The sequence below is a fragment of the Nannobrachium achirus genome, assembly GCF_963921795.1.
Source record: "Nannobrachium achirus genome assembly, chromosome: 18".
Lineage (NCBI taxonomy): Eukaryota > Metazoa > Chordata > Actinopteri > Myctophiformes > Myctophidae > Nannobrachium > Nannobrachium achirus.
This window is the reverse complement of record NC_137825.1, coordinates 37,956,421-37,976,333: the sequence shown is the minus strand read 5'-3', so window position 1 is coordinate 37,976,333 and position 19,913 is coordinate 37,956,421. Positions and strand designations below refer to the sequence as shown.

The window sequence follows — 19,913 nt, the reverse complement described above, 5'->3', positions numbered from 1 at the left end:
TGTCTGCCGGCGTCCATTTTATGTCCATATATGGAGATCACTGCAGTTATAGTTCTGGGTCCATTTTATGCCCATATATGGAGATATCTGTCTATCTGCGTCCATTTTATGCCCATATATGGAGTATCTGTCTGTGCCTCCAACTGTGTTGCAGACACAGTGCCGGTTCCCCCTTTAATGCAAACCTCATTATACCTGTTGTCATAGGACCCGTTTTGAACATCTGTTTGCCTGTGTCCATTTATGCCCATATATGGAGATATCTGTATCTGTCTGTCTGCGTCCATTTTATGCCCATATATGGAGATCTTTGACCATCTGTTTGCCTCTGTCCATTTATGTCCATATATGGAGATATCTGTATCTGTCTGTCTGCAATCCATTTTATGCCCATATATGGGGGCATTCATTTTATGCCCATATATGGAGAACGCGCGTGCCCGTGGGACGAACGGCTCTCGAGATACGCGGATTACATACATACATACACACTCACAGAGATTTTTTGTTGACTCATGTGGCGTACGTGATGTCAGAGCCTTTTATGAAGTGATGTCACAATGAGTCAGAGCTTTCGCCGATTTCCTCCGGAACAGCCTGATGTCAACAATCAACCCCGCATAAGGAGATTCCGAACGTTTCTGCGTCCATTTTATGCCCATATATGGAGATCTTTGACCATCTGTTTGCCTCTGTCCATTTATGTCCATATATGGAGATATCTGTATCTGTCTGTCTGCAATCCATTTTATGCCCATATATGGGGGCATTCATTTTATGCCCATATATGGAGAACGCGCGTGCCCGTGGGACGAACGGTTCTCGAGATACGCGGATTACATACATACATACTCACAGAGATTTTTTGTTGACTCATGTGGCGTACGTGATGTCAGAGCCTTTTATGAAGTGATGTCACAATGAGTCAGAGCTTTCGCCGATTTCCTCCGGAACAGCCTGATGTCAACAATCAACCCCGCATAAGGAGATTCCGAACGTTTCGCGCCGGTTCGGGGTCCATTTTATGCCCATATATGGAGTATCTGTCTGTGCCTCCAACTGTGTTGCAGACACAGTGCCGGTTCCCCCTTTAATGCAAACCTCATTATACCTGTTGTCATAGGACCCGTTTTGAACATCTGTTTGCCTGTGTCCATTTATGCCCATATATGGAGATATCTGTATCTGTCTGTCTGCTTCCATTTTATGCCCATATATGGAGATCTTTGACCATCTGTTTGCCTCTGTCCATTTATGTCCATATATGGAGATATCTGTATCTGTCTGTCTGCAATCCATTTTATGCCCATATATGGGGGCATTCATTTTATGCCCATATATGGAGAACGCGCGTGCCCGTGGGACGAACGGTTCTCGAGATACGCGGATTACATACATACATACACACTCATAGAGATTTTTTGTTGACTCATGTGGCGTACGTGATGTCAGAGCCTTTTATGAAGTGATGTCACAATGAGTCAGAGCAACATACTATACTGTTACAGATTAGTTAAAATAATGTTTAATTAATATATATTTATTAATGACCTTTCTCTGTACATAGAGATTGTTGTTGTCGGGCAGAAACGTTGTATCTCCAGATTTCAAGATTTTATGTTTGCTTTTTTTTCTCCTCGTAAATTCATGCCTTAATTCCATGTTGTGGAAAACTGGCGAAAATTGCCAAGCTTGTAGATCTGCTATTTTCTCTACTTTCTAAAAAGAAAAACTAAATGAAGAGAAAGTGAAAATGGTTAAGTGTGTTAAGTGTGTGGTGTGAGCTTTTATAAATATTTAACCAATGAAAACTGTTGACAAGAGATTGGAAAAATAACAGTTTTGGACATGGGTTGCACTTGACAGTGACTATTGCTTCAAGGCAGGGTCAGTGTAATCTGGTTCTGCTGAATGTGGCGTTCAGCCACACATGCTGTAGCGGTGTAGCCTAATACTAAAGTGAGGTCTCTGAATAGAACCTATTTATATGAGATTGAGTTCAATTAGACACAGTGACAAAAGCACCCTATTTATATATACTAGAAGCTGGGCCGCCCTTCGGGCGGCCCAGCGTCTAGTCGGCGACCTGGCCAACTCGGAACAATGTAAATAGGGAATGAATGCCCCGCCCTTTAAAGCAAACCCCATTATACCTGTTTTCATAGGACCCGTTTTGACCATCTGTCTGCCTGTGTCCATTTATGCCCATATATGGAGATATCTGTATCTGTCTGTCTGTCTGCCGGCGTCCATTTTATGTCCATATATGGAGATCACTGCAGTTATAGTTCTGGGTCCATTTTATGCCCATATATGGAGATATCTGTCTATCTGCGTCCATTTTATGCCCATATATGGAGTATCTGTCTGTGCCTCCAACTGTGTTGCAGACACAGTGCCGGTTCCCCCTTTAATGCAAACCTCATTATACCTGTTGTCATAGGACCCGTTTTGAACATCTGTTTGCCTGTGTCCATTTATGCCCATATATGGAGATATCTGTATCTGTCTGTCTGCGTCCATTTTATGCCCACATATGGAGATCTTTGACCATCTGTTTGCCTCTGTCCATTTATGTCCATATATGGAGATATCTGTATCTGTCTGTCTGCAATCCATTTTATGCCTATATATGGGGGCATTCATTTTATGCCCATATATGGAGAACGCGCGTGCCCGTGGGACGAACGGTTCTCGAGATACGCGGATTACATACATACATACACACTCACAGAGATTTTTTGTTGACTCATGTGGCGTACGTGATGTCAGAGCCTTTTATGAAGTGATGTCACAATGAGTCAGAGCTTTCGCCGATTTCCTCCGGAACAGCCTGATGTCAACAATCAACCCCGCATAAGGAGATTCCGAACGTTTCTGCGTCCATTTTATGCCCATATATGGAGATCTTTGACCATCTGTTTGCCTCTGTCCATTTATGTCCATATATGGAGATATCTGTATCTGTCTGTCTGCAATCCATTTTATGCCCATATATGGGGGCATTCATTTTATGCCCATATATGGAGAACGCGCGTGCCCGTGGGACGAACGGTTCTCGAGATACGCGGATTACATACATACATACTCACAGAGATTTTTTGTTGACTCATGTGGCGTACGTGATGTCAGAGCCTTTTATGAAGTGATGTCACAATGAGTCAGAGCTTTCGCCGATTTCCTCCGGAACAGCCTGATGTCAACAATCAACCCCGCATAAGGAGATTCCGAACGTTTCGCGCCGGTTCGGGGTCCATTTTATGCCCATATATGGAGTATCTGTCTGTGCCTCCAACTGTGTTGCAGACACAGTGCCGGTTCCCCCTTTAATGCAAACCTCATTATACCTGTTGTCATAGGACCCGTTTTGAACATCTGTTTGCCTGTGTCCATTTATGCCCATATATGGAGATATCTGTATCTGTCTGTCTGCGTCCATTTTATGCCCATATATGGAGATCTTTGACCATCTGTTTGCCTCTGTCCATTTATGTCCATATATGGAGATATCTGTATCTGTCTGTCTGCAATCCATTTTATGCCCATATATGGGGGCATTCATTTTATGCCCATATATGGAGATGCAAACCTCATTATACCTGTTGTCATAGGACCCGTTTTGAACATCTGTTTGCCTGTGTCCATTTATGCCCATATATGGAGATATCTGTATCTGTCTGTCTGCGTCCATTTTATGCCCATATATGGAGATCTTTGACCATCTGTTTGCCTCTGTCCATTTATGTCCATATATGGAGATATCTGTATCTGTCTGTCTGCAATCCATTTTATGCCCATATATGGGGGCATTCATTTTATGCCCATATATGGAGAATGCGCGTGCCCGTGGGACGAACGGTTCTCGAGATACGCGGATTACATACATACATACACACTCACAGAGATTTTTTGTTGACTCATGTGGCGTACGTGATGTCAGAGCCTTTTATGAAGTGATGTCACAATGAGTCAGAGCTTTCGCCGATTTCCTCCGGAACAGCCTGATGTCAACAATCAACCCCGCATAAGGAGATTCCGAACGTTTCTGCGTCCATTTTATGCCCATATATGGAGATCTTTGACCATCTGTTTGCCTCTGTCCATTTATGTCCATATATGGAGATATCTGTATCTGTCTGTCTGCAATCCATTTTATGCCCATATATGGGGGCATTCATTTTATGCCCATATATGGAGAACGCGCGTGCCCGTGGGACGAACGGTTCTCGAGATACGCGGATTACATACATACATACTCACAGAGATTTTTTGTTGACTCATGTGGCGTACGTGATGTCAGAGCCTTTTATGAAGTGATGTCACAATGAGTCAGAGCTTTCGCCGATTTCCTCCGGAACAGCCTGATGTCAACAATCAACCCCGCATAAGGAGATTCCGAACGTTTCGCGCCGGTTCGGGGTCCATTTTATGCCCATATATGGAGTATCTGTCTGTGCCTCCAACTGTGTTGCAGACACAGTGCCGGTTCCCCCTTTAATGCAAACCTCATTATACCTGTTGTCATAGGACCCGTTTTGAACATCTGTTTGCCTGTGTCCATTTATGCCCATATATGGAGATATCTGTATCTGTCTGTCTGCGTCCATTTTATGCCCATATATGGAGATCTTTGACCATCTGTTTGCCTCTGTCCATTTATGTCCATATATGGAGATATCTGTCTGTCTGCAATCCATTTTATGCCCATATATGGGGGCATTCATTTTATGCCCATATATGGAGAACGCGCGTGCCCGTGGGACGAACGGTTCTCGATGAGTCAGAGCTTTCGCCGATTTCCTCCGGAACAGCCTGATGTCAACAATCAACCCCGCATAAGGAGATTCCGAACATTTCGCGCCGGTTCGGGAAAACCGCGCGTCGGGTCGGGTCGAGACCCGGCACTGCACTCCGTGCCGCGGCGGGGAACGCGCGTGCCGAATCTGAAGCCGGTGGGACGAACGGTTCTCGAGATACGCGGATTACAGACACACAGACAGACAGAGACTTCTCGCATTTATAGATAGATATTGGTTCTATACCTCCTTCTCCTGCTGTCGTGCTTCCCATCTTCAAGCTCACAACGTGTTGCGTTGTGAGCTTGTAAATCTGCTATTTTCACTGCTTCAGTTAGCAGTGAAAATTGTAACTGTAAACTGTATCTGCTACAATGGGAAAGATGCAGTACTTGCACCTGCCGCCGGGGGCTTTTCTGAATTTAATGAGACTAAATAAGCCATTTAAACCATTTTCCCAACGCCATGGTTGATGTTTTATTTACCGAGGTTAGGTAAACCACAGTCTGGGAGCTCGGAACTACCTTTACTTTTTGGATAAAATGTTGTTTTGAGTGTTTTCCAACTTGTTGTTGCGGCAGTCCCAGCGATCGCTACGCCTTCTTTTTAGGACCTCATCTCGGAGCACAACAGTATGCAGCGACGGGTGAGGTTCTATATGGGGCTATGCTTCAGTGGGACACTCTTGAATGAAGTACTGTAAAGGGCCTTATAGTTTACAAAAAGACATAAAAAGTTTAAATGTTTCTGCTAGACAGCAACGATATTCTCCTCGTTCCTCGCTCCTCGAAGAGCGAAGGAGAAAAAAGGTGAAGAAAAACATGGAAGAGAAATGAATCTTTTCCCCTTCCGTTTCTTATGTAAATAAACCAATTTAATTTAACTTCCTTGTTTATTTAATACCAGCCAATCATGGCGAGGCGTTCACAGTTTCGGTGATAGCGCAAGAGGCCATGACCCAATTACACATTTGGCAGATCAGATATGAGACTTTTGATTTGCTGTGTGTGTGTGTGTGTGTGTGCGTGTGCGTGTGCGTGTGCGTGTGGGTTGGAGTGTGCGTGTGCGGCATACGTGTGTCTGCATAGGCAGATTAAATCTTGTGCATCTCCTCAATAGTGTCTCTCAAACACACACACACACACACACACACACACACACACACACACACACACACACACACACACACACACACACACACACACACACACAGACACACACACACACACACACACACACACACACACACACACACACACACACACACACACACTGTCTCGCTTCCTATCTGTCGTCCGGTCGTCTGGCCCATTTCTCCCTCTCCCTCTCCCTCTCTCTCTCTCTCTCTCCCTCTCTCTCTCTCTCTCTCTCTCTTTCTCTCTCTCTCTCTCATTCTGTCTGACTGGGTGTTGATTGGTTGTCAGACAAGCCAGAAGATTAGGATAAGATTCAGACTTGCCTGATAACGAACCAAACTTTCTGTGCGTATTTGCACATCGACCCGTGTCTATGTGCTTGTGTTTGCATCCGTGTGTGTGGGTGTGTGTGTGTGTGTGTGTGTGTGTGTGTGTGTGTGTGTGTGTGTGTGTGTGTGTGTGTGTGTGTGTGTGTGTGTGCGTGCGTGCGTGCGTGCGTGCGTGCGTGCGTGCGTGCGTGCGTGCGTGCGTGCGTGCGTGCGTGCGTGCGTGCGTGCGTGTGTGAATGTGCAGGGCGTTTCTGAAAAATAGCATTCAGCATACCTACCCTAGGTAAATACACACACACACACAATTGTGCGTGCGAAGAGCCGCACGAACACACAAACACTTACAAACATAACCATAGGTATGCATGCGAAATCACATTATGAATAATGCAGTGTTGAATGAGGTAATTGGCTCCTCTGGAGTCAGCCGAGATGAAGATCTGTTTACATTTTCATACTTTACTTATCTATTCTTTTTTGTCTCTCGCATTTTCCAGACTTTTTCTTTTCTTTTCCCAAGAATGCCTTCGAAAAAAGCCCAACAAAGTAAAACAGATAAGCCCACAAAACACACACACGCACGCACGCACGCACGCACGCACGCACGCACACACACACACACACACACACACACACACACACACACACACACACACACACACACACACACACACACACACACACACTGGAAATGTGTTTGTTTTTAGGTCATGACAGTGCATTTTCTTTTCTTTTTTGGTTGATCCCCATGCATTATTAAAATGCCAGTTATTATTATTATTTGGGTTTTTTTCAATGACTTCTGGGACCTCTATGGGAGTGGAACTGGAAATGCTGTAGTAGGCTGGATACCAAGTTGACGTGTTCATTTCCATGCGCACCACCTCACCCAGCCACACATACACAGTAAAGACTGGGCAGGGGTCTTCAAAAGCGGGTCTGTGACCCCTAGGGGGTCCTCAGAGTTACTATAAAGGGGCCACCAAATCTTTGTGTTATAGGATATATTTTTTACATTAACCACCTGAATCCTAGCAGCATCCCTATTCTGAGGGGAACTTTGGCCAACAACAGCAGATCTACAAGCTCACAACGCCTTGTGCTGCGAAAATAAATAAATAAATAAAATTAAAAAAAATCACCAAGTCTAAATCCACACACTCACGCATGCACGCACACCTGTATTCCTCAGGTATTTAACCCCTACCCCATAATGTGGAAGGCACACTCACACATACAGTACACATCACATCATGCCACACAGCATCATTTGAACATATGAAAGGACCATTGTGGTCCTGGAAATGCTGTAGTAGGCTGGATACCAAGTTGACGTGTTCATTTCCATGCGCACCACCTCACCCAGCCACACATACACAGTAAAGACTGGGCAGGGGTCTTCAAAAGCGGGTCTGTGATTTTACATACGTTTATTTTCAATGAAGAGGTCAAAGTCAAAACAGCCATGGAGCCTATGCAATTGCATGCACGTGTACGTGTTATTCATTTCCAGGGTTCTTGCAATGCACCATTGAAAACAATGTACTGTGGTCATAAAACAGTTTTATTTTCTGTAATTCTTTGTTGGTTAAACACTTAAACACTGTAGTGTAACAGGAGACTGATTCTCTCTGTGGCTCCTCTCCCACCATCAGCACACCCCATTTCAAGTGGGCAATAAAATGTCCACTCAAGTCCGATATCCAAAAATGTGGATATCGGTAAAATTTAAAGTGATTACAGTTTTTTTCGATTGCTAAAACACAAAAAGCAAAAATTAGGCACAATTTTCACAACCTTTACTTCTGTCCCCAATCGCTTGACTCAATTTGTTACTACCTTTCCTTATCATATTAGACTCTGACTTTCCTTCTTTACACTCTGATGTCAATTTCACATCACCTTGTTGTCAAAACACACAATTTTCAGGTTTGCACACACTTCTCACATAAAATCTCAAAGCATCAATCCACAACACACACATATTCAAATCTCTAAACTTTCGGGTCAGACATCAATTACACATCACCCTGTTGTCTGAAAACCACACACAATGTTCAGTTGTTGCACAACTGAACATTGAGACAGGAACCGGAGACAGAGATGGGCACAAAATACAAAAAAAAAAGTGAAATACAGGTACAAACACCAGGATAGTATCTTGGTGACAGTATCCTGGTCAGTATTAGACCAAGTACTGACCAATTTCTTTCAAAATATATATATATTTTTAGTTTTTTGTGCCCATGCATCTCTGACCAGAGGCATGGTGCCTAAATTGACTGTAAATCAAAACTTGTTTTGGCTGCATATTTGTGTGCTGTTTTATGTTTGACTATGAAAAAGGTAGGCCTCCACTGACTCATTTTACAAAAGGAGAAATATCTTATTATATTCTCCAGAGCCATGGTCATTCTTATGGTGTGTTCCATTTCGACAATTGTGTTTTCAGTTTTGCTCTTCAGTGTTCTGTACATGCTTGGTAGTGTTCAGCCAAAAGCTTAGTTGTGTTTATTCAATGAATGGTATGTGTGTGTCATGTGAAAATATGGCTGTGTTTACCAAATGAAAACACAAGTTCCATTTTGTGAACATGTTAACAGATTTGATGGCAAAGAGTTGTTTTGCAAAGGGATGCCAGGGTTTAGCAATTTGTTTGTAATGTTTGGAGTTTTGTGTGTGCAGTTTTGAAAAAAAAACGTACAGTTTTGAAAAATTTGTTTTAGCAATCAAAAAAAACTGTAATAGATCTATGGATGCAGAAAGAAAACAAGTGTCTAAAAGTGTTAGTTTGTAAAAAAAACCATTCAAAGGTGGAGAACATATTTTGAAGTTAAATGTGAAAGCGAGGGGGTGGCAATTGGCATCTTCTGGAACCCCAAAGTCGCCCCTGCTGACTTGGTCTTGATCAAATAAATCTTCCAACTAATAAATATACTGTACATCTGTTTTATTTGGCAGAGAACAGGCAGGAGTCCTCCTTGCAGACCGTCTCTCCTTATGTCCATCTGCATCTGTCATGAAGTTTTGTTTGCCACACTTGCAGCAACTTTTAATTGATGACGGATGGCTCTGCCACCTCTCTAAACGAGTGGTTCTCAATTTTGTCCGTGTCAATGACCCCCAAATTAATATTTATTTGAATATATCAAATACATATTCGTCACTGTCGGGCAGGAACCTTGTATCTCCAAGTTTCACATTTGTACGTTTTTTGTAAATTAAAGCCCTGCTTCCAAGACTTTCGCACAAAACTAGTGAAAATAGAAGATCAGCTATTTTCACTATTTTAAATTGTTTTAAAATAGTCAGGTTTCCACCCAACAACGACGATATAGAGTACTGTAGGGTTAAAGTGGTGAAACTGATTTTTGATGCTATATTAAATAATATAAGCCCTTCAAGGAGGTCCCCGGAACACTTTGAGAACCACTGCTCTAAATGGTAAAACTAAAAAAGCATCACGCCGAGGAAGACTCTGCCAAAACGCCTCCATGTTTGTGTGCCTGTACTGTATCTGAATAAAATGTCACTTCCGTGAGCGCTGGCGTTCTTCTGCTTTTATTGTCTCTCTAACACAGGGGTCTTCAACGTTTTCAGTACAAGGACCCCTTAGTTGAGAGAGAGATGAAGCAGGGACCCCCACAACCTGTTCATAGAATCCATATAGTTTAATTGTTTGACAGCACAATCATCAGTGTATTTTGGATTCATGTCCATTTGTGTTTTCAGATATTTAACCACTTGAACCGTCAATACTTAATAAACTTGACCTTTCACTCTGTACTTAGTCTGCTCTTTTTCCCCTCTACACCTACCTCTTAGCCAAAAATAGCTGCTATTTTTTGCTCAAGTTCCCAGGACGCTAGGGTTCAAGTGGTTTATATAAAAAAGGAGAAAAAAAAGTTTCTATCACTCAAAGATTTGGAAGACCCCCTGTAGTAACTCTGAGGACCCCCTAGGGGTCCCGGACTCCCTGTTGAAGACCCATGCTCTAACATATATTTGTGTACCATTATATTTTCCAGGAACGCTATTGGTCGAGAACATGCAGATCAATGGCGTGGCGCAGGGGCCGGATCGCACCATCTCGCTGTCTCTACGGGACAACAATGACCACTGGGTCATTCTGGACCCTTCCAAGCAAGCCCTGTATCTCAACAGTACGGGACGCCTCCTGGACAGAGATGTAAGACACCTCATTCAGCCCGGGAAAAAGAGTTGTTGAGGCCCTCATTGCGCGCTATAGAGAGATCTCTCTCTATAGCGCTGCTGCTACTCAAAGATTTGCCATTTCAGATCATGACAAGTGACAAGCCAGTGGGCCAATTACATGAGTTATATTTTGTCATTGTCGGGTGGAAACCTTGTATGTCCAAAACCATTTTAAAAGTGATTTAAACTAGTGAGAACAGCCGATCTACAAGCACACAAAGCCTCGCACCGCGAGGCGTTGTGTGCTTGTAGATCTGCTGTTTTCACTACTTTTGTGCAACAGCCTTGTATGATGAAGCAGGGCTTTGCTTTGCGAAAAAATGTACAAATTTGAAACTTGGAGATACAAGGTTTCTGCCCGACAGTGACGATTTACTTTGTTGGCCGCCCAGCCCCCAAAATGGAACGAAGGCCGACATTTCATTTTTATTTTTTCCCTAATGGCCAGCCTGGACCGGCCGGGAATGAACCGGCCGTTCGGAGGTTGTCCCTCTTTTCCCAATGGCCAGCACGTCCCTGACCTTGTTGTGCTGCTGTTTCCCTCTAGCTCTCTAGTCCAGTCTATTCTCAAAAGAACGTTAAACGTTGTGTGGGCATAAATGGACAGATGCTTCCGCCTTCAACAATGTATGGCCTGAAGGCCTGGCTGCAGTTTTATGCTCATTTGTTCTTTGTTATTGTTTTTTTCTTTTCGCCATCTGTCTATCTGTCGGTTAGCAGGATATGTCAAGCATTTAATAAACGGATTTGCACAAAACGTGATGGAAAGGTTGGAAGAACTGATTTACTTTACAACCCCTTCTCAAGGGGGCTTGGCAGTAACCGTGGGCGTCCACAAACCCCCCCCCCCCACGACAACACATAACTTCTGAACATATTAGCATAACATTGCAACTATCTAAACAAATTTTTCTTTTATCTTTCAAAATGTCTCCCTTATTTAGTCTACCGGTATGTCAATAGTCTGTCTGTCATTGCCGACTTCTACTGTTGGTCTCGGGGAGGGTGTAACCCAGTGGTTCTCAAAGTGGATTCCAGGGACTCTTTGGGTTCCTTTATAGGGGTCTAAATTGACCCATACAAGTCTGTAGATCTCACAGTATACAAATGGACCCGAACAGGCCCATTTGGTTCCATGTGTACACTGTCAGAGTTAAGGGGAGACCTTGAAATTTGAACGGTTGAGAAACACTGCAATGTAAAAATACTCTACTATTGCAAGTAAAAGTCCGGTATTCAAAATGTACTTGAGTAAAAGTGCAAAAGTATTGGTATCAAAATGTACTCAAAGTACCAAAAGTAGAAAGTACTCATCATGCAGAATGAAGTTTTCAAATGTTTAAAAAACTTTAGAAAATAGCAGATCTGCAAGCTCACAACGCATTGTGAGCTTGTAGATCGGCTATTTTCAAATGGCCGAAATGTATATAGGGTTGAAGTGGTTACTATATGTTTTGTAATAATAATCCAAATCTACAAATTAGTAACAAAATTGGAAATACCTACAGTAAAGTACAAATACCTCAACATTGTACGGTACTTGAGTGAATGTATTTAGTTACTTACAGACCACCCTCCACTACCAGCTTACCACCTTATGTCTTTGATCGTCAGCAATGGCATTACATTTTCAACTCCATAGTTGATGCAGAAATGGGTTTAGTTAAAACCAAAACCTCAGTTTCTTTCATATTGTTTATCCCAATTAACATCAAATTGTGAGACGTGAGAGACAGCACAACTCTTTTTCAAAAGAATGCGATAATTGCTATATTTTTACCACAATTTACTGATCTAAAGACTTTCACAAAACACACAGAGATACAACTCATTTTCCATTCAAATCTTTTCCTTTTGAAAATAGGTACACAGAGAACTCACTGGTTAGTTTACCATCTTTTGAAAATAGATCCAAAAGCCTAGATTGGTTGGATGTAATCGCTCTGGATTAAGAGCGTCTGCTGAATGCAGAAATTGTAAATTGTAAATAGTTTTACCCATGTTCTTGGGTATCGATCTGTAGTTTGCAGTTTGCATGTTGCTTTTGCTGTTCTTTGTCTGCTCTCTGCTGTTATATTTCATCCCTGTTGCTTGTCTGAGGTGAACCTGTGATTTCAATGAACAAATACTCACTGTCAGGCAGAAACCTCGTTTCACTTTTTGTATGTTTTTTGTAAATTAAAGCCCTGCTTCATCATACAAGACTGTTGCACAAAACTAGTGAAAATAGGCCTTGCAGTGCGAGGTGTTGTGCGCTTGTAGATTTTCTATTTTCACTATTTTAAATCATTTTTAAAATGATAAACAAGACAAATTGTTATGGACATACAAGGTTTCCACCCAAAAACAACGAAATACTTATAGCTAAATATTAATGTTGTTTTAACAACAGACTAACAATCATGCTCTCTCTCTCTCTCTGTCTCCTCCAGCCCCCCTCCTACATTCAATCCATTGTGGTTCAGGTGCAATGCACCAACGAGCTGATAGGCACTGTGATCTTGCATGAGGTCCGCATTGTAGTACGAGACCGCAACGACAATGCTCCCCGCTTCCAGCAGCCCAGATACTATGTCGCCATCAATGAGGTACATTCATAAAACATAACATGCATGGTCTCTCTCTCTCTCTTTCTCTCTCTCTCTCTCTCTCTCTCTCTCTCTCTCTCTCTCTCTCCTTCTCTCTCTGTGTCTCTGTCTCAGGACTCAAACACTTGCTCCTTACAGGTAGAGGTCAAGCTGATTGGCAGTGCAGTTCTCTGTCACACGGGCAGGGCAGGCACTTGTAGGTTCAGCACCCGAAAATTGGCTCGCAGGGGTTCTCAAACGTTTTGATCTCACGACCCCATATTGTTAGTGAACTCTTTTGTGCACGTACTCGCCCCCGTGTGCACCCACACTTGTGTGTGTCTTGTGTTCTGCTTCTCCTTCGGTGTTGGAGGAGGAGTGTGTAGTCGTCAAGTGGCTGTCCTCTTCATCTTTGTCGCTTTAACTCTATGGTTGGTTGCGACCACCTCCCTTTTTCCCCCTTTTTTTAAACCATTTCTTGATTTAAAAACATGTTTTGGTTGCCAATGGTTCAAGAACCTGGAGGATATTCTTGTCCATACTTGTTTACATAACCGCTGTAACAGCCTTGCTGTAACAAGCTCCTCCTATGTAGGTCATTGTGTTTTGCAGGGCTCTAACATTGGCAGAGCTAGTGGTTTCACTCTCTCTGGGGCCACCTGTATTTCAACCCATTAAGACCTGAAAAATACCTAAAAATGTCTTCTAAATCCTAATGGTTTTCAGAAAAAGCGTATGTTTCTTTATCTGTGGTGCTCAAAGTTTTTAATAACAAGAACCCCTTGAATTACATGTATTGTTCACGTATTAATCATAGCCGCGCTATGATCTTCAAGATCATAGCGCAGCACTCGGTGCCGTGCTATGAGCTTGTAGATCTGCTATTTTTGAATTGCCTAAAGTATAAAAAATGATGGTTAAAGTGGTTACGTGACACAGATGGGTTCCCGGTCTTAATGCGTTTTTAAACATGTAATAATGTGGATCTTGAGATCCACGTGGGTGATCCACGTGATTCCTCGCCTGTCACATATCTATGATGTTTATGGCAAGGTTTCAGCCAGAGCAGAGCCCCTTTGACTTCCATTATGAGATACAATATTTTGAAAAATATAAAACATAATGCGAAAAGAAATGCATGGTGTAAAGTTGGTCAACTGGCACTGTTCCACAACAAAATGTGCGCTGAGCGGTCTAGCGGGTTTGAGTTTTGCTCTAGACAGACAGACACGCAGACACACACAGGGACACGCAGACACACACACACACACACACACACACACACACACACACACACACACACACACACACACACACACACACACACACACACACACACACACACACACACACACACACACACACACACTGCTACACACCCTCTTATAGATAGATAGCCTCCTACAGACCCATGCTGCAAAAATAAAATTATGTGTGCAGTCACTCTGATACTGTAAATGTCATTATGCATGACATTGCAGCCAACCTAAGGTTGAAGGATGGCTTCTACTAGCAGTACAGTAGATAATATATCATTGTTGTCGGGTGAAAACCTTGTATGTCCAGAACTGTTAGTTTTGCATTTATCATTTTTAAAATGATTTAAACTAGTGAAAACAGCTGATCCACAAGCACACAAGCGTTTACTTGCGAAAGAACGTACACATTTGAAACTTGGAGATACGAGGTTTCCACCCGACAACGACGATATTATATTTTGTCCTTGTCTATGATCTCCATTGAAGACCACTTGGGAAAACAGTTGTTTCAATACGCTTACGTGTTATCCCCTGGGATGCACTATTGCCGGTATTATTTTATACCCAATAAACCAATGAATTCCTGGTATGTGAGTGAAATGCAGAGAAGGGCTTAGAACATCCACTAAAAAAAGATCCCAGCCAGGATCTATTTGGAACAAAAGTCTGTGACGTTTCCAGCACTGACGAGCGTGTCATGATGCTACGGAAGGCAAGGGTTTAACTAGACGGTGTTCAGACTCACGTTGGAGAAGTGTAAGTGTGTTCATCACTGCTTGCGTGCACCCCTGGGCTGGCCAGCTAGACGATCTCATTATACCTATAGACCCTACAACCTGTCCAAGTCAATATCTCTTCCCATTTCTCTGTGTGTTCTCTCTCTCTCTCTCTCTCTCTCTCTCTCTCTCTGTCAGAGTCTCCAAAGCCCTCCAACTCTCCACTTTCTCATTACTTCCCCCCAAAAATTATTCGCTCCGTTCACCTGAACGACCACAGCACAATTTAGGAGACAGATCGTAAAAAGTCTGATATACGATTCCTCGGGCCAAGCCAAGCCAAGCGTGAGCAGTTTGGGGGATAATAACTTAAAAATGAGAGTACATTCATTCATATGGGAGTAATAATTCAAAAATGAGAATAGATTTATTCAGATTTGAGGGAGGACCTCTAGACATTAGGATGTCGGGTATTGTTCTCCCCTTCAAAAACTGTAACTGGCTAACGGAGCCAGTCAGACTGACATTGCGTTCAAGGTCGACTACCGGCCTGCCCACATTGAATTTTGACGTTGGTTAGTTCAAAACCTTACAAACAGAGCGAGAGAGAGAGCGAGAGAGAGAATGATAGAGAGAGAGAGAAACTTATGTGTGTTGTGTTGTGTGTGTAATGTGGGTCCAGTGAGTGAGAGATGGACAGTCTGACGAGCAATGTCGTTATTTATAAGCGCGCCAAGGGCAGCTTTTATGAGTTCCTGGATGCAGCGCTGTCAAGGATTGCTCATACAGCAGACGAGCCGATCCTGCTGAATGACTTTTATGCACTTGGCACTGACACCTCACTCAGCGTGGCGTAGTGTCATCGCCGAGTCTCTGCATGTTATAGTGGTCTCCCAACCTTTTCTGGATCAGGGCCCACTTGAACATCTCTAAAGTGTTTGGAGCATGCTTATTTGATCAATCATTTGGTTGTGTTCCGGGCCGGCTTGGATCAATGGAACTTCAACGTTGTTTGCTTGAAGTTCCTATTTATAGGTGTCACAATGAAAGCTCCTTTTTCAAGGTTTTAAAGAAGAAATGCCATGACTTTTACATCATTATGTTCGTATATGAATGTTATGTTATCTATAAAGTATTTTATTTGGGGTTTCGCTGCAGTGTCGTCACAACCCACAGCCTCATGACTGAGGCTTGATTAGTCTTAGTCTTACTCTTAGTAGCAGTAGGAGTAGTGTTGTTATTATTATTATTATTAGTAGTAGTAGTAGACAGTACCTGCATTGAGGAGTGATTAGTCATAGTAGTAGTAGTAGTAGTAACACTGCTCCTACAGAGATAGGTTAGGGAGTCTTACTGGTAGTAGTAGTAGTAGTAGTACTGTAGTAGCAATAATGTAGTATTAGTAGTAGTAGTAGTAGCAGTAGTAGTAGCAGTAGTAGTAGTAGTAGTAGTAGTAGTAGTAGTAGTAGTAGTAGTAGTAGTAGTACTGTAGTAGCAATAATGTAGTATTAGTAGTAGTAGTACTGTAGTATTAGTAGTAATAGTAGTATTAGTAGTAGTAGTAGTACTGTAGTAGCAATAATGTAGTAGTAGTGGTGGTAGTAGTAGTAGTAGTAGTAGTAGTAAACACTAAACAGTAGGGCCATGCAGGAATAAGTGATTAGTCTTAGTAGTAGACAGTAGGGAACCTGCAGGGATGAGATGAAGAGGGGTGAATGCCAATGAGAGGATTCTCAGTGATTTATCAGCTCGTATAGACACACGTCATCAACTCTTTAATTATGTATATCCATCCATGGATCCCTGTCTCCATGGTCCTGCGTGTGTGTATGTGAGTGTGCGTGTGTGCGCGCGCGTGTGTGTGTGTGTGTGCGTGCGTGCGTGCTTGCGTGCGCGTGGGTATGTGTGTGTGGGTCACCAGTGTCTAGAGCTCAGGATGGATGACAATGCTAATGATATTGCAGCTTTCTGAAGGACATCTATTCAATGCCCAAGTCCTACATACACGCACATACGCATGCAAGCACACACACACAAACATCACAACATCCTAAGGGAATGCTAAATCCATGTCAGCTCGGGGTGTCTACTTTAAAGTTATGTTGCAATTTATTGTCAGATTGATTGAATCATTTTACGGAGTGGAACAAAGCCAACAGTCTGTGTTATTTCTGTGTTTCCAGTTGACACCTGTAGGAACCACGATCTTCTCTGGTTTCTGGGGGAACAACGGTGCGAAGGACATTGACGATGGACCCAATGGACAGATAGAATACACCATCCAGTACAACCCAGTTGATCCGGTAGATAATATGTCTGTATGTCTGTCTGTCTGTCTGTCTGTCTGTCTGTCTGTCTGTCTGTCTGTCTGTCTCTCAGTGGTGGAAAAAGTACTCACATATTTTACTTAAGTAAAAGTATCAATACTGCTATGTAGAAATACTCTGTAAGTAATGTAAGTACTGTAAAAGTATAGATAAAAGATGTACTTAGTAAAAGTGCAAAAGTATTGGTATCAAAAAGTAGAAAGTACGCAGAAGTATGCAGAATGTGCTATTTGACGTTTTCAAAGATCTTTTGAAAATAGCAGATCTACAAGCTCACAATGTGTTGCATCGTGACACATTGTGAGCTTGTAGATCTGCTGAGAGTTGCATATGTATTGAAGATTGTAAGATACAAGGGAATGCAGAATAGATCGCAAGGTACGGTAGTTGCGGAAAGAGAAAGGGCTCTAAAAAAAAAACCCTGTTCTTGCTGATAAGCTCCCACATTATTCTAGAAACGTTTGGCCTACCGGTATGTCATCCTGATATTGCAATAAACATTAATTGGTTCCATCAAGGTTGGCATTTCATTCATCATTCTTGACATCCCATAACAATATGCCCGAGATGTTCTTCCAGCTTAGGGCGTTGTGACCTACTGTCTCACAGCTTTCAGTGTCACGGCCTCGATCATTTTGCTAGTCTTCCCACGGAACTATAGCCGATTCATTGTGACATGGGGTATTCATAATATTTTCACCAGGATGTTCATTATAACATTCGCCACATTTTAAGAGGTTGGTGCATTAATCACAGCTTATCAGAATCGAAAGAACACCACCCAGCTGTGTTCTTTCTCTGAAAATAAAAATAAAAAGATAAAATCATTTTAGACCCCCAAAAGGGCTTCTCTCCTTGGTCTTTGGCAGATAGTTAGTTGGCTCTCTGCCAAATGTTGGCTATATGCCAAAGTTATTATTTGGATAGGATATGGAAAAACCCTCAGTAACTTTGGCAGATAGGGAGATGCATGTCCCAAGAGTTAATGCTCTCAGCACATGCAAGCTCCCCCCTTTTTTTGCAGATGGATTCCCAGATTGGTTTTGTTCAAATAACCTTAACCTTGTGATTTGTTTTGTGTGTGTTTCAGACGGCCAACAAAACCTTTGACATCCCACTGACTCTGTCTGGCTCTGTGGTCCTGAAAGAGAGACTCAACTATGAGGAGATAACACGATACCTGGTCATCGTACAAGCTAATGTAAGTCTCACCGCGAGTCTGTGTTTGTCTATTACACTACACATATGAACTGGTACTCAGAGAGCTTTTTTTCTGGTCAGTTTATGTTTTGAGCAAAAAAAAGTGGAACTGTGAGTTTTGAGTATTCATACGTCTGTGACTCGCCGACAGCGTTGCCACCAAATGTATACACAGAAGTGAATATGGTCTTGTGCATGTCCGTGGTAACGGAGCTTGCTTTGAATAGGCATTTGAAGGACACTCACTTGGGATGCGAAAGGTCACATCCTCAGTTATTGAATATGTCAGTATGCATGCTGCAAGTACTGTAGTTTGGCAGGATTGAATAAAAGCAGTATTTGTCGCCAGATCAATTCAGGAAATATCACAGTCCAAGGTCCACCTAGTTTGAGAGTTGTTTTGGGAATGATTGTGGCAAAGATGAATGTATATCCAGGTACCAGCCTAGAAGTCCATTCACAGTGTGGCATGAAAGAATGCTCAGAATTACTTTGTGGTACTAAGAACACAGTTCCAGAGAGAGTACCCATTTCCAACTACAACAACAAAAAGAACGGAAATAGAAGCGAATGTCCTCGGATGAGGAATGATTGCTTTACCTTTTGGTTCAAAACTTTTTTATTTATTTATTTTTGTTTATTTGACTTCACAATAGACAGTGGAGCGACGTAAAAATAATGCACAGCACCAGCTGCGTTATGCTAAATGATTATAGTAAGACTCTAATTTACAACACCTGTCCACAGGAGGCTTTTAAAAAGAAAGAAGGTTAAAAAGTAAACAATTTTCTGAGGATTTAAAAGAAAAAGGAATAAAAATAAACAGACACAAAACACAAATGTCATCAACTATAACTTATAAGTCATTTTAAATTGGGTGTCTGAAAAGGAAGGTAAAGAGGAAATACAAAATGTATTATCTTTTAACCATAATTTAACTTGATAATAAACATTAAAATGATGTTGTACTTTCAGCTCTGTTGGTAGACAGTTCCATAGGTTTGCCCATTTAACAGTGAAAACAGAAGAGTTGTTTGCTTTGCAATGTGACAATCACCTAATGCCCTGCATTACTCCGCCAGAGCTTTGGCGTCTGGCTACAAATTTAATAAACAAAGGAGGGCCATGAGACATTTACTGTAACAAGACACAGTCTAATAACAGTGTGGCCTCCCTGTCCAATCTTGAACTAGCGATAGTAAATTATGAGTGCAGTTTGTGAATGAAGCTGCACAAATCACTGTGTGGTGGTGAAGCCATGCTCTACAGGCTGGCTGCTTATCTACATCTTTAAAAATTGTATACTGAACTAAGAATTGGATATCATGACAGTATCTATGACAGTAGACTTACTTGGCTGCCACCTCA

The 19,913-nt window shown here is 42.2% G+C and overlaps 1 protein-coding gene across 1 annotated transcript in view; it reads left to right on the top strand.

Annotated features, from left to right (window-relative positions):
• The window catches only part of pcdh15b (protocadherin-related 15b), a gene marked incomplete at both ends in the record, with an annotated part of 204,786 nt that overhangs the window by 35,049 nt on the left and 149,824 nt on the right, over positions 1 to 19,913 (top strand). The window contains 4 exons of the mRNA XM_080747787.1: positions 10,290 to 10,450; positions 12,909 to 13,064; positions 17,202 to 17,321; positions 18,436 to 18,546. Of these exons, the coding sequence (XP_080603913.1) occupies positions 10,290 to 10,450; positions 12,909 to 13,064; positions 17,202 to 17,321; positions 18,436 to 18,546 (548 nt within the window). The remainder of the gene's footprint in view (positions 1 to 10,289; positions 10,451 to 12,908; positions 13,065 to 17,201; positions 17,322 to 18,435; positions 18,547 to 19,913) is intronic.